Source organism: Octopus bimaculoides, chromosome 8 (genome assembly GCF_046866305.1).
Source record: "Octopus bimaculoides isolate indiv1 chromosome 8, ASM4686630v1, whole genome shotgun sequence".
NCBI lineage: Eukaryota > Metazoa > Mollusca > Cephalopoda > Octopoda > Octopodidae > Octopus > Octopus bimaculoides.
Genome location: NC_142935.1, coordinates 60,287,049 through 60,313,342, shown reverse-complemented (window position 1 = coordinate 60,313,342; position 26,294 = coordinate 60,287,049). Strand labels below are relative to the sequence as shown.

Here is a 26,294-nt window from a genome sequence, read left to right as displayed (position 1 = left end):
AAGGGCCGAGAGTACGGCTGGGGAGAAGATCAGATGACGGGAACGCATGGAAATGTTAAACCGATCCACAGCGCGCTGGCAGGCGCCCGCACAAAGGTCGACTGCTTGGAACTGGCCAGGAGTTAGCGTATATATATATATATATATATATATATATATATATATATATATATGTGTGTGTGTGTGTGTGTGTGTGTGTGTGTGTGTGTGTATGATTTGTGCGAATATACGGATGTGTGTACATGAATATATATATATATATATATATATATATATATATATATATATATATATATATATATATATATATATATAGAGAGAGAGAGAGAGAGAGAGAGAGAGAGAGAGAGAGATGAATAGTATATGACATTTAATACATTGACGACTATGAGTTTACAGGTAAGACTTTCGAGATGCACATCTCAACGGTCAGACATTTCAAACTTTTGTCTATACTTAATTTTAAACATGACACCTACATAGATTTTCCGAACTGTATCTTTTATCAAACCGATGAAAACATTTCATTTACAACGTTCGACTAATTATATTTTAACTATCGAGTTTATCCTTGATTCATTTTATAATTTTATTTACCTTGTTTATTGTTTTTTCTTCTATTTTATTTAGATTTATATATCATAAACTTTACATAGCTATATTTTTCTTTACTCTTTATCTATTATGTTCTTACTTTACCTTTATATATTTATGCCATTTTATTTCATTTTGTCTTTACCTAGATCAATAATTCATTAGCTAAATAGATACAAATGATACATATGATCTAACTTCTTAAACCTCTCAGTACTTTTTTTCTGAATCCTTCGAGAGATATGATACACTTTCTTGAATAAGCTCATAATGCCCTGCTGAGATTCTTCCCCAACATAGCCGAAAATGGTGAAAATTTTTAACATTTGTCCCTACATAAATGCTTAGAATTACGAATTACCTGCGGGTATGAAACGAAACGTATATGTAGGTTTTTAGCACCTACAATTTCTCTTTTTGAGCTTTATAATTTATAATTTATTTGTATTGTTTTTATAAAAAAAAAGCATTCAACCGCATATCATACAGATAACTAATTATACATACATACATACATAATTAATTACACATCTATAATTCTCCATTTTCTTTCTTTCATTATTAACAATATGTATTGCTTTAATAATCCCTAACATATCGTCGAGACTACCTCATTATGTGATTAACCAGTGATTTTTTAATTATTATTTAACCCCTAATGAGAACCTGCCATCCTCGAATTGACTATATATATATATATATATATATATATATATATATATATATATATATATATATATATAATATATATATATATATATATATATATATATATATATATATATATATATATATATATATATATATATATATATATACATTTATGAATTTGTGTTGCAAGATTCATGCATGCATGAACATATATATATGTGTGTGTGTGTGTGTATTTTCATGTTAATGCTAACATTTTAAAAAACTTACTTGCTTATATTTAGCCTTCTCTTGACCTGAGACCTCACTTTGCTCATTGTAATAAAATTTGATAATAAGTCGTGGGTGAGAAAAACCTAAAAGATACAAAATATTACATATTACATTTAAAGTATTTAATAAACTCCAAATATTCATTTTCAAGAATTACTGTTTCTTTTGGGAAATAACTACCAGACTGAAACTAACCCTATAGCGAAACTGGTATCAACAGAATTAAAATAAAATGATGTTTTAATGTATTATAATTCATAAAAACAAGAAAGTTACATTAAATGATTAATCATTATTGCATTTCGTAATTTCACTATATTTATCGTTTATTTTTTTACGGAGAGGTACTTGCTTAGCAAGTGATCTGATCTGAGATCATGTGCCGGAACGCAAACAATTGCAATGTGGGAGGTGTTTATTTAAGAAACACACAATAAGCTTTAGATTCACTTGAATACTTAAATTTAATTTGCCAAAATATTTTCGTCGCTTTGAGACCGCAAATGGTTCACTGACAAAATTCCGTGCAGAATCACGGAATTTTGAGAAGCAGCACGGAATTTTGAGAAGCAGCACGGAATTTTGTCAGTGAACAGGTTGTGGTCTCAAAGCGACGAAAATATTTTGGCAAATTAAATTTAAATGTTGAAGTGAATCTAACGGTTTTTTGTTTTTTTTGTGTTACTTAAATGGTTTATAAACACCTTCCACGCTGCAATTGTTATCGTTTATTTTTTCAATATTTTTTAAACCATTGTCTCAGGAGAAGATAAATATGGTTGAACTTTGCAAGGCTTTCAGAATTGATTAGTGTGTGAAAAATACCGAAGGTATATTCAGACAAAAATCGTCAGCGAAATGCTGACAACAAATCTCATCCAAGGTACCAGCTTCTGATGTTAAACACGGTTGATACATGAAGTTTAGGTCAGGGAGGGGTTTGAACTCAGGATACGATGTCCCGGAGCAAATAACGCTAAGCATCCAGTGCGATGTACCTACAGCTACAATAATCCTCTGCTCTAGATTGGTACATTTTTATCGATACTGAAAAGGTGAAAAGTGACGTTGATACTAATGGGTTTTAAACTTAAAGCACACAGAGTCGGATAAAATGCTGTCAGTGATTATAACCGAGGCTCTATGGACTCTGTCAAGTGGTCATTTATTCTGGAAAATGCAAAGATTTTAAACTATTATTGCAAGTTTCATAATTTGGAAGGCTAGAAATTGAAAAATATATCTTAAAATCACTAATGATATTCATAAAATTACTGTGTTTCAGAAAGTTTAATTGTCCAACTGCATATAGCAGAGAAGTTTGCTTATTAGCATATGGCTGAGAACCATGGATTGAGATTGATAAATGTAGGTGCATATCCGTTTCTATTGATCTGCAAAGTATACCATATCTTTCCATTGAACAAACTGGCAAGTACAAAAGAAATGAGATTATTCATCTTGTAAACAAGGAACCTGTACAATGTTTATTCTCTTTAAAAATAAATAAATGCGCCATTTAAAGCCTAGCCAGGCCCATGGACCCGGTTTCCCGGTTTCAATGGCGTATGCGTTCCCCAGCTGGACGGGACGCCAGTCCATCGCAGCGTTACTCATTTTTACCAGCTGAGTGGACTGGAACAACGTGAAGTCAAGTGTTTTGCTTAAGAACACAACGCGTCGCTCGGTCCAGGAATCGAAACCAAAATCTTACGATCATTGTGCTGACACCCTAACCACTAAGCCACACGCCTCCACGTTTATTCTCTTTATTTATCATTAAAAGTTTAACTTTAAAAATATTGAGAGGATATTTCTAGAGTTAAATTCTAATATAGATATGTTAATGGGAACGCTAATTCTAAGAATTAAAAAGTATAATTAGAAGTATACGTCTGCATAGGTTTTAATGAGATTATCCTTGGTTTTTTCTGTATTCTGACGACCTACGTGGATTCGCTTTTTGAGGTCCTGAAAAATAATATTTCAGTGATTGAATGAAATGACTTCAGACAACGTTTAAATACACACACACACACACACACACACACACACACACACACACACACACACACACACACACACACACACACACACACATACATACATACGCACGCACGCATGCAATCGCGTACACATAAACACGCACAGACACTATCCAGCGCATAAGTTTGTATTATGTACGTATTCATGTGTGTGTATGTATGCATGTATTAAGAAACAAATGAGACGGTAATATAAATTCATGGCATTACATTCAATAACAAGCTAAATTATCAACCATGATTGAAATATTTTTAGCTTTTTTAATTTAATTACTGATTACTTAAATTTAGTACTTTAAAAGAATAGAATACTATCAGTATAATATATCGAGGTTGACAAAGGAACTACTGAATTGTATAGAAAAATGCAATGTTAGCTTTTACGGCTTAAGTTTTGTTTTTATAAATTCAGGAACAACATTAATAGTACAAATCAAAGCTATATTATATTATTGATTCTATTTATTACGACTTATTAATGTGTAGTGATGCCTTACTCATATCTTCTTATTTACATTATGTTACATATTTTGATATCTCATTGCAATATTAAACAATTTAGAGTCACACCAACCGAAGAATATTCAAATATATCCACAAAGAAAGCTGGCAAAAACTTGAATTATACTGAATATCATTAGAATTTGAAATGGTGTATATAAGAATGTGAATATGCTTTCGAATAAATTTGACATTATAATTTTGGTTATTCGTTTAGATACCAAATATTGAGATATTATCATAAAACAAGTTTACATTGTAATACATGTATCAAACATATATAATGAATAACATTTAAATCTACAAGTACCATTTCATTCAAATTTACACACACACATCTATCTATCTAGCTATCTATCTATCTAACTGCCTATCTATCTGTATATATGTATGTCTCGTCTTACTCTTCACTCTCAACACCTTGATGAGTTGCAATGGCACAGTCGTAGAATACGGTATATTTTGGGCATTTCGTAGTCTTGGCAAGGCCTATCCTGAACAGTGTAAAGTAACCCGTCAGAAAGAGAAGTAGAGAGAAATAGAGGTAGAGAGAGATAGAGGTAGAGGGAGATAGAGGTTGAGAGAAATAGAGGTAGGGAAAGATAGATGTATAGAGAGACAGAGAGAGACAGGTAGAAAGACAGAAAATGAGATAGAAAGAGATGATTCGACCCCTGTTTACTGTTGCCATTCCAATTTACCAATGATATATTGGTTCCCGATTAAAATCGAAGTATAGCAATTTAGAAACGATAATATTACACAACGATCTTAAATTGCACAACAGAAAAGTGACTTCTGACTTCGTTGATGTAAAAGTTCATTCTTTTCTCTTCAGCAGTTGTCTCAGTAATAACATTATACTCATTTCATATGTCAGTAGAAGGCAACCCAACGTCGAAGATAATGCTTTATGAACACTTGATAGACTTTAAGAAAAAAGCTAACCAGCGAGAAACATTTTATTTTCCCCTTTAGATTTACTGTTACATTACCGAAATTACTACGTTATATAATATTACCTTCCTAATATATTATTTGAGATTGAAAACAACAAACAATCTGCGTAACCATCAAACATCCTATTTCTTACCTCCAGTCTCTGTAAAGCTAAGGATTTGCTCTTGGTGTCTAACCACTTTACCTCTGATAATAAATTCTCTGCAGCTCGTAGGAGATAACTCACCATTTGAGAGACCTGGATAAAAAAGAGTGGGAATAGTAAATACAACTGAATATAGATATAGATATGAATTTATAAATTTAGAGCTAGAGTAAAGACAAACAGGCATTGCATAATAGAAATATATTGATGAGAGAATTGAGGTCCAGTTTATAACGATTAGAAAAATGGATTCGGTAATGACTGTGGGTGGGAGATAAGATGTATCTGAGGTAAATGCATTCTACACGAGACTCAATTTATTCGTAAACGCAGAAGCTATTATAGTACCGTTAGATATTATGGAATGAAGAGCCAGTTAGTGGGAAACAGGAAAGATACGTGGTTATTAGTTCATTGCTAATCAGTACGATACTTTTTTTAATAATATTTATGTTTATAGAAATACGGTTCCATATTTAAAAAGAAATGTAAATACCACTTAATCATTATAATAAGACACAGCTTCTTTTGAGACAAATGCTGGAACAAAAAGGAAGATGCACTTTTGTTATGCTTTGATTACGAATACCACCAGAATTGGTTATCAGAGTTTGTGATCGGCTAAGGAAAACTTCCAGGGTCTTAACCAGGAGCTGCTCTAGACAAGAGACAGCGTTGTAGTATTGCTTACATGGTATACACGATATTTGTACGATTTATAGGAACATGTATGTAATTCCCCATACAAGAATGGGAGATGTACTTAATTGACTCTGTGCATCTATACTGTGTGGAGAGGAAGGTGAAGAGAAGTGACATCTACTTAAAACTGAGAATTGCTTGGGTAGTTGTATGCAAGTTATTGATTGTAATGTATCAAGAGTATACGCGTAGTTGATATTGGAATAGATAGATAGATAGATAGATAGATAGATAGATAGATAGATAGATAGACTGATAGACAGATAGCTAGCAACACCAGGCCCCAATGGCAACACCAGGCTCCAGTGGCAACACCAGGCTCCAATGGCAACACCAGGCTCCAATGGCAACACCAGGCTCCAATCTAAATTTGGCAGAGTTTCTACAGCTGGATGCCCTTCCTAACGCCAACCACTCAGAGAGTGTAGTAGGTGCTTTTACGTGTCACCTGCACGAAGGCCAGCCAGCTAGCTAGCTAGCTAGCTAGCTAGATAGATAGATAGATAGATAGATGGATATTTCATATTGCGCTAAGAAGTGGCTCAGTAGTAGGAATTTAGACTCGAGTCAAATTAAGCAAATCACTCCTAATGCTCGTTCGAGTATTTGCATAAGGAGGGTCTGTACCGACTAGTCAGGTGTCGAGTCGTGTAAGTCATATTGTGAAATGTTTTCCCTATTATATATCATGCAGGACCGAAACTTACGTAAGAAATGAATTCGACATATCATGAGAGTTCGTAAACATTATACAAAAGTGAAGAATGGTTTGGTTTCATTGAGATGTGTGTGTGTGTGTGTGTGTGTGTGTGTGTGTGTGTGTGTGTGTGTGTGTGTGTGTGTGTGAGTGTCTGTCTGTCTGTGTGTCTGTGTTTGTTTGTGTGTGGGTATGTGTGTTTGTGTCTACGTGTGTGTTTGTGTGTGGGGAGGAGCGCGATGTGTGTGTATATATCTATGCGTCTCTGTGTGTATGTATATATGTGTGTGTGTGTGTGTGTGTGTGTGTGTGTGTGTGTATGTGTGTGTGTGTACAGAATAAGGAAAAGAGACAGAACTGTACAGTACACTAATGCTATATGAAAATGTGATAAGCAAATCGGTCCCTATGTACCTATCGCATACCCATTTTCACTGTAGCCATACTGCTATTTGGGACAGAGTCTAGATTTGGGAAAGTGTCACTGCTAACGAATTCTTCTGTCATCTCACAGGGAAAGCGATACGGCATTTCTTGGCAACGTCAGAAACATTGTCCTCTCTGTGTGGGAAAAAGAGATAGCAGGAGAGAGTAAAAGAGGGTGCAAGTGGGTGAAAGAGTAGCCCTTACATACTGTCTTTGTTGTCAACAGATGTGAGATATGTGTGTTATAGAATGAAGAGGGTTGGGTATTTCTTATAGCTTGGTTCCAGTTTGAGCGCAAACTTTAAACTTCGTCAGAAGAAAAGTGAGTTCTTGATGACATTGCCGTTAGTATATTTATCTAGCTTTTACACTGAATTTCTAATTAAAAAATGAATAAACAATATTTTTTAGTTAACATGATCCCATCTGTGCACATTCCTATCATTAAAATATCATAAGATACCTTAATTTACGCCCAGCATGATATATATCTACTATATAAATGCGAGCGTATGTGGTTATGTATATCCGTTTCTCCTCAAAAATTTCTGAAACGATGCATCCCCGAAAGAAACGAATTTGAATTTTCAATTGTGCACCCTGACGACAACGTCGTTCGTAAACAATGATCAAAAGTATAATCTGCTACTAAGAAAAGCTAACATTTAGATCAACAAATCTCCCACTCGTTATGTATCACCATTAATCTATCCATCTACATAAATTTATCATACCCTTTGACACTCACCCTCTTTGTATATGGTAACTCTCACGCATCGCTTTCATTTTATTCCAAACCTCGTCTTCTAATTTTAGAATAATTTTTACAGGTAAAAAATGTTTTCTGATTAAGTAAAATTATCTGCGCCAATTTTTCTTACGTTTCCCGAATAAATGAATCACAAACTCAGGTTCATCGCCAAAAACTGCCCTAACATACCAAACTTGAAAATATTCCTTTAATTTAAAAATTTCAATATCTGTGACAGTGTCTTGTGGAAATTTCGAACATGGCTTCTCATTCCTAAAGTATTTTTCTTCGTTGTTATTATTATTATTATTATTATTATTATTATTATTATTATTATTATTATTATTATTATTATTATTATTATTATTATTCAGTAGTTTTATTTTTATAACGTGCTTTCACTTCACTACCGAGCGCAGCTCTGTGCGCCTTGGGTATGTGCTGTGGTTTGCTGTGGTGCTCTTATGTTTACTGTATTGAAAGTGTTTTGCGTAGAATGTGTGCAGTACCCAGTAGTGCAATTTTCTGTATGTTATATATATTTGTAAGTCCGGGTGTTTTTGTTATGTATTTGTCTGAATATTTTTTTATTATACCTAAGGCACCTACTATGATAGGAATTGTTTCTGTTTTTAGATTCCACATTCGAGTTATCTCTATTTCCAGGTCTTTGTATTTTGAAAGTTTTTCCATTTCTTTTAGAGAAACGTTGTCATCTGCTGGTATTGATACATCAATTAGAAAGCATTTTTTTCTTCATGATCTTTGACAACTATATCTGGTCTATTTGCCTTAATTTCTCTATCTGTGTGTATTGGCATATCCCAGAGTATGGTTGCTTTCTCGTTTTCTGTGACCTTTTCTGGCGTGTGTTTATACCATCTTTTTTCTGTTGCAATTCCATAGTGTTGGCATAGCTTCCAGTGTATATAGGTCCCAGCTCTGTCGTGTCTGTGAATATATTCCTTCTTAGCCAGGACTGGGCAGCCAGAGATAATATGATTTATTGTTTCTTGTCCATCTCCACATATTCTACAGTTACTTGTTATATTCCTTTTCATTATGTGTTTTTGGTAATTTCTGGTGGGGAGGCTTTGGTCTTGTGCAGCAATTAAAAATCCTTCAGTCTCTGCTTTGAGTCCTGAGCTTCTCAGCCATTGCTGGGATTTTTCTCTGTCTATTTATTTTGCATTTAGTTTAGCCCAGTATTTACCATGTAGGGGCTTTTCTTGCCATCGTTTTATCATGGTCCGTTGCTGTTCTAGATTTAGTTTGGATTTCATTTGTTTTATAGCTTTTCTTGTTTCTTCTTCTTCTTCGTATTTGTTAGGTAGTATGATTTCTTGTTTGAATTTGACAGCGTCCTTTAATACTGAAAACAGTTTTCTGTTTTGCTCGTGTTTTGTGGCTATTTGTATTAGTTTTCCTTGCTTCTGAAGTAGGTATTTTTGCTGTCCTATAGTAGTTATTTTATAATAGTTTTCCAGCTGTATAAGACCCCTACCACCTTTTGTACGTTGTATATATAGCCTTTCTATGTCAGATTTTAGGTGGTGCATCCTAGATCCAGTCATTATTTTTCTTGTTTTCCTGTCTATTTTAGATAATTCGTTTAGTGTCCAGTTAAGGATATTGTAGCTGTAACTTATAACTGGGACGGCTAAAGTGTTAATACCTATTATCTTGTTTTTAGCATTGAGCACTGTTTTTAGTATTGATCTAACTCGTCTATAGTACTCTTTCTTTATTTTTTCTTTCATTATTATTATTATCATTATTATTATTATTATTATTATTATTATTATTATTATTATTATTATTATTATTATTATTATTATGACTATTAGTTGTAGTAGTATTATTATCATTCAGTTCACTATCTGGAATCGAACTCGAAATCTTGGTGTTAAGAGCGCGGGCTACGAACTCCAAGATTCCGAGTTCGATTCCAGGCCGTAACCTGAATAATAATAATAATAATAATAATAATAATAATAATAATAATAATAATAATAATAATAATAATAATGATAATATCCATTACTACCTTAGGAATGACAACCCATTGAAGTTAGAGTGTATATCAGCCGAAACGTTGTGTTAACAAGAAACTAGACGTGGACAAATATCCCTTAAATGTAAATGATATATATAATGTGCATAACCCCTCATCTCTTAAATATATAACTGTATTTCAGAAGTCATGTTTATTCTGAAAATTTTATTAATTTCATCATACTGGGTTGACGGTATTTTCTCGTGTTGACAGATGTTTGAGTATATACTGCATAGAAGTGAACGCAAATTAATCTTAAACTAATTCATTTATTCTTATAAACCTACGTTGAGAGTTCGTACACATTATACAAAAGAGAAGAATGGTCTGGATTTAACGCCAATCGCTTATTTACAGAAAATATTAAACATATAACCATTGAATTCATCACGACAAAATCATGATGGAAAAATTGTAGCACATATTATATATGAACTAAACATTTTAAAAATGTATCCGCCGCGAGAATGAGGACACGATAAATTTACTTAGCTAGTTCTTTAGACTACACTAACAGGTTGAGTATAGCATGATTTAAGAATGAACATTGCAATTCGTGAACAATGAACATTGCAAAAAAAAAGCAGTCGAGAAATGAGTGACATGTTTCCCGTGTAACAATAAAAGTGTCATAAAATAATTTCCCAAAAATCTGGGTTTAAATGACTAGCGTAAACCCTCTTCTAGACGCCTTTCTCCATTAAAAAGAACATCTTCACGGAGACTAGAATCGGTGTATGATCAATAAAACTCACCAATAGAAAACCGTAAAACATTTATAAACAAAAGAAGCCGACACGACTATAACCCCATGGTGCTGCAACTAAACTCTATCAGCGTTACAATATATATACGATCCCATATCAGCACTCTTGATGCCATCTTTGATAATAGACACAGCAAAGATGGCAAGGATGGAGACACGGATGGAGATGTAATATGTTACCCCCACTTGGTTGACACTCAAGAAAACAAAGAAGAAGACTCAAGCGAGAAACCTGCCCAGAAAGTAAACTCAAGTGCAAGTGCTCCTACCAACATCAAAACGAAACACTATGGAGGTGATTGAGCCAAGAAAGAACAAGTAAAATAAGCAAAAACTAAATCAAAATCAAAAGAAGAAACATCCAAAGAAAGAAGCAAACCTGACTACAAAAAAGATAAAAAGAGACAGCATACACGAATGTACAAATTCTACTTGAAATGTGTTTGTTGGCATGGAGAGGAAGGTGCAAACTGTGGTTTTGCACACCAATGACCCGGTCACATACACCTGAAAGAGGGCGGAAACCACCTGTCAAAAGGAAAGGACTACGCACCACCTGCCCCAAAACGGAGGTACGCAGATATAGTGCGCGCTACAAACCAGACTTATCAACATGTTGTTGAAAGAGCAGCTGCTGAATAACAATCCTTTTGTGCATAACACAAAGGATTGTACAGCAGCTGACCTGGCTACATCAATCTCACGGATGGGACTATCCCAGATACACAAGACCACCACCCAAGGTAAGCACCACTGGCAACAACACCCACACACCACATTGGTGCTCTTACTGAACATCAGAGGGCTGGTAAGACTTAGTAACAAGAAAAAAAATACCTTTCTTGAGAGGCCTTGCTGCTTGCAATAAAACCTTATGCATAGCACTTACGGAAATACACCTGAAACCAGATATTTCAAATGCAGAAATACACATACCACAGTATGTTATATTACGGACCGACAGGAAAGCGAGGAGCCATGGTGGAGTTGCTATGTACATCCGCAAAGACCTCACATCCCAGGTCTTTTTGTCACACTCAAATTCAGTATGTGACACACTAATTGTACATATAAGACAACTCAATGTGGTTATATATGCTACATATCGCCCTCCAGATGCTCCGAATCATGTAGGCAAGTTAGAAGATTGCCTTACAAAAATAGAATAATTTCTAGTCACATTACAAAAACACATAAGTGTCCTTCTTATGGGAGACTTCAATCTGCCCAGTGTCAGATGGCTCGAGGGCCTTTCTCTCCCAGGAATGACACGACACAAAGAAGGACAGGTGAAGTCCCTCCTGAACCTCATCAACGCTTTGTACATGGAACAAATAGTACTCTAACCAACGAGGGCAGGTAACACACATTTATAATTAATAATTTTACCAAGTAGTTCTTTATGGAAAAACCATTATCGGTAAATAACTTATACAAAAGGTTCTTTAAAATTATAAACATAATTAAGGGATCAGCAACAGTTGCTTCACAATATACAGAAAATTTAGAAATAGCAGTTAATATGCCAATTCTACTACTACAATATGTCTCCAACGGAAAGCAATACTTGTAGCTCACATAGGCAAAACAAGAAGAAAAAATAAAGAAACTAACCAGTCTTAGTCAATCATGTACGCGTTTCAGGATCGCAATACATGGTTTTTGTCAGCATTTTCAGATTTATAATTTAGAATATCATGCTGATGAAGGAAATGAATTTTTTTTACTATTCTGATCCTGAAACGCGTACATGATTGACTGAGGCTGGTTAGTTTCGTTATTTCTTTCTTCTTGTTTTGCCTATGAGAGCTACAAGTATTGCTCTCTGTTGGAGATATATTGTAGTAGTAGAATTGGCATTTTAACTGCTATTTGTAAATTTTCGGTATGTGGTGACGCAACTGTTGCTGATCCCTTAATTATGTATATGTATATATATATATATATATATATATATATACAAACGGTGCCTGCATACTTATATATACATGTATATGTATATATAGCAATAGTGCCTACATACTTTCTGTCTAACGAATATATTAGTCGACTCGCGGTTATAGTAGATGACATTTTTGAAGGTACCACAAAGTACGACTGAACCAAAACTGACATTGTTGGTGAGTAATTTTTTTAAGATACAGAATAATTGAAATTTGTATTTACCTCGTCTTCAACCTCCTCATCGAAATGTTTTTCACTATACATCCAGCCCAGTACATCTCCTGCCAATTGCATTATATCTAAGCAAGACTTTCTACGTATAGGTGGCGAAAACCGATTGCTTGCCTGATTATCAATTAGAATAAATATTAAGAATATTAGAAAATTAAACAAAGATGCACACATACACATATATATAATTACATGTTTAATGAAGAGGGACTCTTACTAGACTAGTTTTGTTGCATTCTTACGTTATGCATGCCTTGCATAGCTGCCAAATATTTTATACAGGAAAGGAAATAAGATACAGGGACGCATCAAATTTCGAAACGGATCATCAAATCTTCCCACCTTTACTTTGCTCTTTGAAAGCGTAGAAACATGTGTTCATAGTTTTTTAACAGTTTTACTGCTTATGAGTGGGTCAACATATTTTCGCACGGTTGCGCATTAAGTACATAAATTGTAATTTATGTCGAATCGGCTATAGAGGGAATATGCAAATTAAGCTATCAACAACAGTAACTGCGTAATTATCAGATGCTTTATATCTCAACAGAATATTTATCTTATCGATTGTGGAAGAAAATGAGTTACGTATCCAGTGATCAACAAATTGCAAAACTGCTCGTCAGAGGTCTTTCCATTCTTTTCTGCATATCGAAATATTAGCACAACTGTGTTTATACTTTCTTATAATTTCTTTATCTACCGATTTTCAGTTTCATTCATTCTGAAGTGCTTGTACAGTGCTTTATCTTTTCAATCTTCCATCCTAGAAAAGCCTGACCTTCTTTCCTCCAATAAAAGCGGTTCTGTCGCATCTTTCTACATACCATGTTATGTTATTTTCTTCTGCTCTAATGCTATGTTCGCATCCAATCGGTTCACCTCCACCTCTTTTTCATAGTATATTCAGTCTGTCTGTGTCACGTTTTGGTGGAGTATCCCATATCTAGTTAGCAACTTCCTTGTCTTTCTTTCCTAAGCTGTTTAGTTCGTCTAATGTCCATGCAATTACACCTGGTCCATAACTAAGTAGTGAAACTGCCCAGGTGTTAATAGCTTCAATTTTATTCTGTCGGTTTAATTTCGATTTCAGGATCAGTCTCAGTTTGCGAATGTACTCCACTTTAAATTTTTCTGTCATTTCTTTCTCCATCAATTTATCCATTTCCAATATCTCCAAGAACTTATAGCCTGTCTCTTCTATTTGCTTCATAGCCTTCCCCGACGGTATTACTAGCCCGTCCATACATTTGATTTTTGCCTCTCTTCAAGACAAACAGACCACTGCAAGTATACACTGTATCAGCGAGAGAACTGACTTAAGCTTCATCTTTATCAAAACTTTTGGGGTCATCCATGAATAACAATTGGTTGCCTTTTTGTTGGCGGCTTTTGAATATATATTCAGCCTCTGCTCTCGTCAGAATCAGTGTTAGTGGTATCGTGCATCGCACAAAGATCGGTGAGAACAGGTAGTCCCACTGGAAGTTGCCTCCCTTGATTTCTATATTTCCTAAACTCCTTCTATATGTTGTCCGTACCGTCCTCGCCTTCGTCATACATTTTCCATGCAATCACTCAACATTCGGTGCAATACCAAATAGGTTCATATATCCCATAATCCAAGAATGTGAGATCATATCGTGCGCCTTACGATAATCGATCCATGACATGGATAAGTTAGTTTTCCTCCTCTTGCCATCTCTAAGTGCAGTTTTGTCTACCAGGTGATGATCATTGGTTCCTCTGCACTTACGCTTGCTGCTACCCTTCTGTTCATGTGGCCGGACTCCATTTCTTTCCAGATGTCCGTACACTGACTCTGCGACTATTCCAGTCAATAATTTCCACATAATTGGCAAGCAGGATATCGGCCTGTAATTGTCTACCGTATCACCTTTTCGATATTTCTCAAGCACAGCACTGTCCTACGCATTGACAATCACTCTGGTGTTAATTTCTCGGCATCTAACAAAGTTTTGAGTTGTGCAGGTTTCGTGCATGACATTCACCACATCTTTTGATCCAGTAGTCTTGAACCCCACCTGGACACGGGATCCTTCTAGTTGACCATTCTGTGGCTGTTTCTCTTCACTTACCTGACTGAAATGGCTTGTTCTGTGTTTGGGACGGCCTTACCTTTATTCTGTCGTAGATTGTCTTTTCCCCTCTGTCATGTCACCATTATTTGTTTTATCTTCTTCCAAAGCATCTATATGTCTCTCATTGAGCAAGCCACCACTGTTTCTTTCCTGTGGTTTATTAGAGATTTCATCTTTGTTTACTGCTATGAGATTACTTTTATCAGTAGAAACTGTATTTCATCATTTCCACTGCTGCTGTTTTCGAATACCCGTCTTTTGATAGCTTAGAGCTCTACTTCTGTAGACCAACGAGTTTTTTTCTTATTGCTCTAGCTTGATCAAATAATTTTGTTCTCTCAGCTGAAGCATTGTCGGTAACCCCCAAAATGAACACCATTTCTGTCTACAAGGTTGCTCAGGTAGTAACACTCCATGTCCACAGCATTGACTTGTTTGTGCGGTTCATTTGCTGGATAACGACAGTCTGGAGTCGGACCAGTATTTCTGAGCCTGCCGGGTGTATCACTGTCACTATCAAGGGCTTCAATTTCATTACCACCGTTATTCACATTATATTGTTTTTCCATTGTCACTCATATGAGGCAGCGATTATCAGGTTGCATAATTACCGATGTTTTTTTCTTTTTGTGACACAATCACTAGATGTATCATCAATCAAAGCATAGGGAGATTCCAACTGCTTTCTTTCACTTCTATTATTATCATCACCGATATTATTATTGTCATTTTTCTACTATTTGTCATTGATAATATTTCTTCTGATCCGACATAAATTATAATTATTATCATTATTACCATTATCATCACCATTACCATCACTATTAGTATTTACATTTATTATTATAATGTATTGTTGAATGTTGTTTATTTTCAACTTTTGTCTTCTACTTGAGATAATCATAAATACGTGAGGGTTTAAAGGAATAGCAGGACCAAGTGAAACTGCTTGGGGAATTGACTGAATTCCACAGGTCTGTAAATAGATTCGGCAGATGGTGAAGAGATCAGCAATGGGCATTCCTGTGCGATAAGGAGACAAAGAGGTCTCACAACATTGGGGTCAGCAGTAGACAAATGTGCTTACGACTACTAGCGATCAATGAGAGTGCTGACCTTGGCCTAGAAAAGAACCAACTCACCTTGTTCTATTTTTAATTACCGATAGAAAAAGTGATTATATATATATATATATATATATATATATATATATATATATGTGTGTGTGTGTGTGTGTGTGTGTGTGTGTGTGTGTGTGTGTGTCTATATATATATATATATATATATATATATATATATATTCATATACACATATATACATACCTATATATATACATACATACATATATATATATATATATATATATATATATATATATATATATATATATATATACATACATACATATATATGCAAACATATATGCATATATATACATACATATTTACATATATATATATAAAAATTTACAGGTAAAAACTCAATTCAATTCAATTTATTAAAAATTAAAATTGAATTAAGTTTCACAGTATAAAATATAAATATATAGATTTGGAGAAAACCAAGGTTCATGAACTCATCAATGAAAATCCACAGTCACATATATAAAATTAATAAGCAAAAGCACAATAGATAAGTATAATATAATACAAAGTAAATAGCATAAGATAATGATAATAAAACGACTACACGTGTTTCATAACCAAACTTTCAAATAGAAAAATATTTGAATAGATTAAAACTATCGAAAATCAATTCTATTCGAAAATGCAGCTAATCTTCAGGTCAAATTACAACAATAATAATAATAAAAGAATGTATATATCAACCAACAATAAATAACAAATGGATGTATATAAAATCCTTATTATATTAAGATGGAAAAATATTATTAAAAAAATAAAAATTATAAATGTTCCATAATTAATTTTACGTTTATTATAATATAAACTAACAGAAATATTATATGCAAAAATCAATTTTCACGAATCTTTCCTTTAAAATACAATTTAAACGAAGTTTTAGGTTAAATTAGTAAAGATAGAAGTTATACTTATCTAAACGATGCTATAGTTTAACCTAAAAGATTTTAGACTAAAACATTTATTGGAATAAAGTCTCGTGAAAATATTGCGTAAAGAAAAAGAATAGAATAAATAGATATAAGAACATGAATAAAAATTTTATTATGAATGAAAGATTAAACTTTATATAACATAAATCATAATAAAACAATTAACTATATTGTAAGCATTTAAATGATTTTAAAAATCTAAATAATTATAGATTCAAGAGAATAAGACTAAGAAACAATATATACTAACAGAAATATTATATGCAAATCTTATCTTAACACATCTTTCGTTTAAAATACAATGTAAACGAAGTTTTAGGTTAAACTAAAATTATAATTATAAACGTAAAATATAAACTAATAAAAATTAATTTGTATAAATTAATATATAGAAGCAATTTTATCACCATTAAATAAAGGAAAAAACAATTAACAAGATTATTGAAAAGAAATAAAATAGTTATCTAATCGAAACTTTAGTTTAAATAAAATTAGAAATATTGTACTATTGACTAAACATTAATTAGAAAATAAATTAATAATCAAAGAAATTAAATAAAAAGACTACTTATTTATCCCAGAAAGCAAAAAGAAATATTAAACAGTATTAATAGAAAAATTCAACCCTAATCTAATCGAAGTCTTGGTTTAGGCTAAGATGATAAACTTACTACTATTAATACAGTGTTAAAAAAAGGATCGACTAAAATTATCATTAAAATGAATTGAATTAATATAAAAATACATGTTTTTCCAAACAATGATATAAAGTCATTTAACAAAGGTAAAACGATACTTATCGCTACGAAGCTGTAGTTTAAACTAAAATTTAAACGTTAAACTCAGAACTAACCCGTTTATTAGAAAGAGGTCGCGTGAAGATATTACGTTAAGAAAGAATCCAATAAAGAAATATAAAAACATGAATGAAAGTATTATTTATAAAATCATTAATAAAAGATTTAAACTTTATTATAACTTACATCGTAATAAAACAATTAGCTATATTGTATATATTTTAATGAACATTAAAGTCTAGGGAGTTATAAATTCTAAATAATAAAACAAAGAAATATAACTTAAATGATATATATGGAATAAGTTAAAATACTATTATTAAGTTAATGAATTAAAATATTTATATTATTAATCTTATAAAAATCGTAGTGTCATTGTAATATTAAATCCTTAAACTCACTAGATTATTAACGTACCAATAAATACACAATTAATAAATATAAATTATAACTACTACATTTAGTAAAGAAGGAATGGTATAAACAAACGCACACTCACACACACACACACACGCATATATATATATATATATATATATATATATATATATATATATACATATACACAAACACACATACACATATATATATATATATACATACATACTAACACATACAGACTAAAACACGCACACTCACACATATACATATATATATATATATATATATATATATATATATATATATATATATATATATATATATATATATATGGGAGAATATACAAATAATAACAACAGACGAGGACAGGTGGTGTAAATAACAAAAGGATATATTAGTATAACGCTCGGGAATACGGAAAGTCTTTGACGTTTCGAGCTACGCTCTTCAACAGAAAGAATACGGAGACAAGGAGAAAAACACGGAGAAAAAAAATGAATAGTGTTCAGTCAACGGTCAATCATAATAATGGCCGATCATAACAATGGCTGACCGGAAGTTAGAAATTCTTTTTTCAGGAGAGCTAATTTCGTATTTTCTTTTCAAATTTCTCTACCTATATCGTAACATGTCTTCGCTCCGCTGTGTAATATGGAGTTCTAGATAGGAGAAGGTAATCAGGGATTTTTTCCGGTATAACGGAGATAATAAAAAATGTTGGAGATGATAGATTTTGATTAATTTAACATGATTTGGTTTAGAAGGAATAAAGTGGTGAGGTTTGCTCTATATTTTTTTCTCAGTGAGGTGAGTTTCCTTATGTAAAAGTGTTAGTAATGGTTAAGTTTTGGCTTATATTTTTCAATGAAGAAGGTTTCCTTATTTAATCTAATTTGTGTTGGTGTTCTAATGGCACATTGATAGAATGGAAAGATTATAAATTGTGGCAGCATTTGTTTTGCGCATTCCTCAATATGTTCACTAAAGGGTATCATTCTATATTCTGGGAATGCAATCTGCTGTCGATGCAGTGTGAATCTGTGTCTGAGCGATAATCCCGTGGACACTATGTAGTTTTCCTGGTAGCCCGAGCATCTTATGACATAAATAAGGCACAAGTAAAGTCAGATTTGATTTTGAATTTTTGTCCCTCTTTGAAAAGGAATTTTGATCCTTCTAGAAGGTTTGGGCATGTTACACAATTTGGTTGACCACATTTTTTCACTTTTGCATTTTTTATTTTGGAAAATAATTTTGCCTTTGGGAGGATCGTTTTTAGTGATTTCGGTTGTTTGTAGCTTTTAATGATTTTGTGTGTGTGTAAAATTTCCTTTAATTTGGGATCCTTGTGTAGCATTGGTTAATTTGGGGTGATGATGGTGAAGGCTTCTTTGTTTCTAGGATTGTATGTGGATATGTACGGGAATACTTTCGGAGGTGTGTTGCTGTGTTGAACTTTTCTTAAGCTTTCTTTGTCGATTTGTGATGCACGACTGATTTCATCCTCTATGAGTTGAAATGGGTAGTGTCTGTCAATTAGGGTATTTTTGAGTTCTTGCAGTCTCACCTCACTAAGAAAAATATATAGAGCAAAACCTAACCACTTGTAACATTTTATTCGTTCTAAAGCAAAACATGTTAAATTAATCAAAATCTATCATCTCCAACATTTTTTATTATCTCCCTTATACCGGAAAAAATCCCTGATTACCTTCCTCTATATAGAACTCCATATTACACACCAGAGCGAAGGTATGTTACGGTACAGGTAGAGAAATTTGAAAAGAAAATACGAAACCGGTTATTTCTCCAAAAACAATGTTTCTATAATTAAACCTTGGGAGAGGCATTATGCCGCTAATAAACACACGCACTGGTTCAGTCCTTTATTAATTTATAAACAGTATATAGTTTTTTATTAAATCATTTCATTGCCCTCTTCCAATCTCTTCAGTAACTTGTCTCTCCACTTCCATTTATTTTTAATGTTTGATTTGGCGTTGTTTTGAAACTGTTCGGTATGAACATGTGAGTGTGTGCAAGCTCGTATGTGTGCACGTTCGAAGTCCGAAGCATTGGGTGTTGGACGTTATTATGCAGTCAGTCAATAGGTTGACCGCTGAGTGTGCTGGTACCGTTACGTACATTGCGACAACGTCAAGACTTTTATATAGAGGTCCTTCTACGCTGGAGACGATGAGTCTAATCTGGGTCGTGTTGCTATTCTTGTGTGTTTTAATGAGGTGATAAAATCTAGATAGTCTACTGTTCTTTGTGATGGAGTTGTTCTTGAATTTATTATGTATTTGTCTCCGTCTACAGATGTTCGTCCTTGCGGTATTAATTCAGTCCTCAATCCTGGTCGCAGTTATATCGGTCACTTCAGAATATAGTCTGTCATTGCTTAAATGTTCTTGAGCCAGTCTATCATATATTTCACGAGAAATCACGCAGATTTCTTTTCCTTTATCTGATGGTAAGTATACAAGGTTTTTGTTTTTTAGTTTAGCCAGTGTTTTATGTTGCGCCTTGGTTAAATTTGGGGTTATATGCGATTCCTTCCTCAAGATGTTGGAGATAGACTGTTTAAAACTGGATAGTTTGTGGTTGTTTTCATTACAATTATGTTTATGTTTATGTAATTTATTATCATAATACCTATTATTTTTATCATAATTACCTAAGAAGACATTATCATAAATATAAAGGTTATATATATATATGTATATATCATGTTTATTCCCATCCATTAAAGTCACTATGCGTTTATACAAGACATCCTTCAAATTGCATTTATTATTAAATTTACATTTATTCTTATCTCTACATGTACAATTAATTACATCCTGGTCCACATTAAATCTATTAAAAGAATAGATTAGGTTAGCAACATTATTAGTAGTAGAATAACCTACACCAAAATTATTAGTAGAAAATATATTATAATATTTTTTATTATCTCTAACGAATATATCAAGAACTATTAAAATTTCTTTAATAATATTAGTTTTAACTTGAATGCCGTATGGAATGATTAGCCAGATTTTGTTCTTATAGATATTATGGTATTTATTATTTATATTATGAAATTTATTATTTTCATTAAAAAAATTAAAATTAAATCTATTATTGTTTTCATTACAATTATGTTTATGTTTATGTAATTTATTATTATAATACCTATTATTCTTATCATAATTACCTAAGAAGATATTATCATAAATATAAAGGTTATATATATATATATATATATATATATATATATATATATTAGTCTTTTACTCTTTTACTTGTTTCAGTCATTTAACTGCGGCCATGCTGGAGCACCGCCTTTAGTCGAGGAAATCGACCCCAGGACTTATTCTTATGTAAGCCTAGTACTTATTCTATCGGTCTCTCTTTGCCGAACCGCTAAGTTACGGGGACGTAAACACACCAGCATCGGTTGTCAAGCGATGGTGGGGGGACAAATACAGACACACAAACACATATACATATATATATATATATATATATATATATATATACATATATACGACGAGCTTCTTTCAGTTTCCGTCTACCAAATCCACTCACAAGGCTTTGGTCGGCCCGAGGCTATAGTAGAAGACACTTGCCCAAAGTGTCACGCAGTGCGACTGAACCCGGAACCATGTGGTTTGTAAGCAAGGTACTTACCACACAGCTACTCCTGCGCCTATATATGTATATATATGTTATATATATATATATATATATATATATATATATATATATATATATATATATATATATATATATATATATATATATATATATATATATATATATATATATATATATATATACACACACACAAGCAAAAACTGATGTGCACCCCGTCGAAGCTGTGTTTTTTTCTTTGTACTTTATCTTTTCTTATTATTATTGTTATTATTATTATTGTTCAGTAGTTTTAGTTTTATAACGTGCTTTCACTTCACTACCGAGCGCAGCACTGTGTGCCTTGGGTATGTGCTGTGGTTTGCTGTGATGCTCTTATGGTTACTGTATTGAAAGTTTTTTGCGTAGGATGTGTGCAGTGCACAGTAGTGCAATTTTCTGTATGTTATATATATTTGTAAGTCCTGGTGTTTTTGTTATGTATTTGTCTGAATATTTTTTTTTATTATACCTAAGGCACCTACTATGATAGGAATTGTTTCTGTTTTTAGATTCCACATTCGAGTTACCTCTATTTCCAGGTCTTTGTATTTTGAAATTTTCTCCATTTCTTTTAGGGAAACGTTGTCATCTGCTGGTATTGATACATCAATTAGAAAGCATTTTTTTTCTTCATGATCTTTGACAACTATATCTGGTCTATATGCCTTAATTTCTCTATCTGTGTGTATTGGCATATCCCAGAGTATGGTTGCTTTCTCGTTTTCTGTGACCTTTTCTGGCGTGTGCTTATACCATCTTTTTTCTGTTGTTATTCCATAGTGTTGACATAGCTTCCAGTGTATATAAGTCCCAGCTCTGTCGTGTCTGTGAATATATTCCTTCTTAGCCAGGACTGGGCAGCCAGAGATAATATGATTTATTGTTTCTTGTCCATCTCCACATATTCTACAGTTACTTGTTTTGTTTCTTTTCATTATATGTTTTGGTAATTTCTGGTGGGGAGGCTTTGGTCTTGTGCAGCAATTAAAAATCCTTCAGTCTCTGCTTTGAGTCCTGAGCTTCTCAAACATTGCTCGGATTTTTCTCTGTCTATTTCTTTTGCATTTAGTTTAGCCCAGTATTTACCATGTAGGGGCTTTTCTTGCCATCGTTTTATCATGGTCCGTTGCTGTTCTAGTTTTAGTTTGGATTTCATTTGTTTCATAGCTTTTCTTGTTTCTTCTTCTTCTTCGTATTTGTTAGGTAGTATGATTTCTTGTTTGAATTTGACAGCTTCCTTAAATACTGAAAACAGTTTTTTGTTTTGCTCGTGTTTTGTGGCTATTTGTATTAGTTTTTCTTGATTCTGGAGTAGGTATTTTTGCAGTCCTATGGTGGTTATTTTATAATAGTTTTCCAGCTGTATAAGACCCCTGCCACCTTCTGTGCGTTGTATATATAGCCTTTCTATTTCAGATTTTGGGTGGTGGATTCTATATCGTGTCAAATCATTTTTCTTGTTTTCCTGTCTATTTTACGTAGTTCGTTTAGTGTGCAGTTAAGGATATTGTAGCTGTAGCTTATAACTGGTACAGCTAAAGTGTTAATACCCATTATCTTGTTTTCAGCATTGAGCTCTGTTTTTAGTCTTGATCTAACTCGTCTATAGTACTCTTTCTTTATTTTTTCTTTCATTTGTGTAATACGTATCCTATCTAGTTCACTGACTCCTAAATATTTGTATGGTTGGCTTTCGTCTAGTTCTCTTATTTCATTGACTTTATCTAGTGTGATGTTGCTACTTTTAACTAATTTTCCTCTTTTCAGGGTTGCTTTGGTACATTTTTCTAATCCGAATTTCATATCTATTTCCTTGGTAAAGCCATGTACTGTCTGTAGTAGTGTTTCCAGCTCTTTGTCATTGTTAGCGTATAATTTTAGGTCATCCATATATAAAAGGTGGCTGACTGTTTTCACGTGACATTTGTAACCGCATCCAGTTCTATTTAGCAATTCAGTCAAAGGTGTGAGTGCCAGGCAGAACAGGAGTGGAGATAGCGTGTCTCCCTGGAATATTCCTCTTCTAATGGGGATGGCTTTCGTTTTCACAAGTCCCTCTTTTGGTTGGAGCTGTAGCACTGTCTACCGTTTGTTCATTGAGTGTCTTATGTATTTTATAATAATTGGTGCCACCTTGTTTATGGCTAGTGTTTTCAGAATCCACGTGTGGGGAACATTGTCGAAAGCCTTTTGGTAGTTCACCCAGGGCATACTGAGGCCTTTCTTCTTTCTGCGGCTGTCTTCAGTTATGGCTTTATTGATTAATAATTGATCTTTACAGCCGTATGAGCCCTTGCAGCATCCCTTCTGCTCTTCTGGAAACAGGTTGTTATTTTCCAGGTGCTTACTCAGTCTCTGCGATATTATTACAGTAAAGGCTTTGTAGATCGTAGGGAGACAGGTTATAGGTCTATAGTTTTGTGGTTTCTCTGTTTTCGTGGATTTGGGAATTAAGATGGTTTTCTCTTTCGTGAGCCATTCAGGCATTTTCTCTGGCTCTGCTAGTATGTTGTTAAAGTTTTCTGCCAGCTTTTCATGCATTCCTGGCAGGTGTTTTAACCAGAAGTTGGGGATCTTGTCGTGCCCAAGTGCATTCCAGTTGCTTAGTCTTTGCAGTGTCTGGGTGACCTCTTCAGTTGTTATAGGGGTCCAGAATTGCTCAGGTGCTAAGTTCGTTGTTTTAATGGTCCTTTTCTGCGGTTGTTGCTTCACCGACCATATTTGTTTCCAGTATTCTTCCAGTTCTTCTGCCGTTGGTGCTGCAGTAGTGTCTATTATTATTATTATTATTATTATTATTATTATTATTATTATTATTATTATTATTATTATTATTATTATTACTACTATTATTATTATTATTATTATTATTATTATTATTATTATTATTATTATTATTATTATTATTATTACTATTGTTCAGTAGTTTTATTTTTATAACGTGCTTTCACTTCACTACCGAGCGTAGCTCTGTGCGCTTTGGGTATATGCTGTGGTGCTCTTATGGTTACTGTATTGAAAGTGTTTTGCGTTGAATGTGTGCAATAACCAGTAGTGCAATTTTCTGTATGCTATATATATTTGTAAGTCCGGGTGTTTTTATTATGTATTTGTCTGAATATTTTTTATTATACCTAAGGCACCTACTATGATAGGAATTGTTTCTGTTTTTAGATTCCACATTCGAGTTATCTCTATTTCCAGGTCTTTGTATTTTGAAAGTTTTTCTATTTTTTTAGAGAAACGTTGTCATCTGCTAGTATTGATACATCAATTAGAAAGCATGTTTTCCTTCATGATCTTTGACAACTATATCTGGTCTATTTGCCTTAATTTCTCTATCTGTGTGTATTGGCATATCCCAGAGTATGGTCGCTTTCTCGTTTTCTGTGACCTTTTCTGGCGTGTGCTTATACCATCTTTTTTCTGCTGTTATTCCATAGTGTTGGCATCGCTTCCAGTGTATATAGGTCCCAGCTCTGTCGTGTCTGTGAATATATTCCTTCTTAGCCAGGACTGGGCAGCCAGAGATAATATGATTTATTGTTTCTTGTCCATCTCCACATATTCTACAGTTACTTGTTTTGTTTCTTTTCATTATATGTTTTGGTAATTTCTGGTGGGGAGGCTTTGGTCTTGTGCAGCAATTAAAAATCCTTCAGTCTCTGCTTTGAGTCCTGAGCTTCTCAAACATTGCTCGGATTTTTCTCTGTCTATTTCTTTTGCATTTAGTTTAGCCCAGTATTTACCATGTAGGGGCTTTTCTTGCCATCGTTTTATCATGGTCCGTTGCTGTTCTAGTTTTAGTTTGGATTTCATTTGTTTCATAGCTTTTCTTGTTTCTTCTTCTTCTTCGTATTTGTTAGGTAGTATGATTTCTTGTTTGAATTTGACAGCTTCCTTAAATACTGAAAACAGTTTTTTGTTTTGCTCGTGTTTTGTGGCTATTTGTATTAGTTTTTCTTGATTCTGGAGTAGGTATTTTTGCAGTCCTATGGTGGTTATTTTATAATAGTTTTCCAGCTGTATAAGACCCCTGCCACCTTCTGTGCGTTGTATATATAGCCTTTCTATTTCAGATTTTGGGTGGTGGATTCTATATCGTGTCAAATCATTTTTCTTGTTTTCCTGTCTATTTTACGTAGTTCGTTTAGTGTGCAGTTAAGGATATTGTAGCTGTAGCTTATAACTGGTACAGCTAAAGTGTTAATACCCATTATCTTGTTTTTAGCATTGAGCTCTGTTTTTAGTCTTGATCTAACTCGTCTATAGTACTCTTTCTTTATTTTTTCTTTCATTTGTGTAATACGTATCCTATCTAGTTCACTGACTCCTAAATATTTGTATGGTTGGCTTTCGTCTAGTTCTCTTATTTCATTGACTTTATCTAGTGTGATGTTGCTACTTTTAACTAATTTTCCTCTTTTCAGGGTTGCTTTGGTACATTTTTCTAATCCGAATTTCATATCTATTTCCTTGGTAAAGCCATGTACTGTCTGTAGTAGTGTTTCCA

At 33.3% G+C, this 26,294-nt stretch overlaps 1 protein-coding gene across 4 annotated transcripts in view; it reads right to left on the bottom strand.

Moving 5' to 3' along the window:
* The window catches only part of LOC149134422 (membrane metallo-endopeptidase-like 1), a 238,691-nt gene that overhangs the window by 37,528 nt on the left and 174,869 nt on the right, over positions 1-26,294 (bottom strand). For all 4 annotated transcript variants that reach the window (XM_089356557.1, XM_089356558.1, XM_089356556.1 and 1 more), the window contains 4 exons: positions 12,734-12,856; positions 5,158-5,262; positions 3,412-3,489; positions 1,516-1,601 (listed from right to left, as the gene is read on the bottom strand). In XM_089356557.1, coding sequence (XP_089212683.1) covers positions 1,516-1,601; positions 3,412-3,489; positions 5,158-5,262; positions 12,734-12,856 — 392 coding nt within the window. The remainder of the gene's footprint in view (positions 1-1,515; positions 1,602-3,411; positions 3,490-5,157; positions 5,263-12,733; positions 12,857-26,294) is intronic.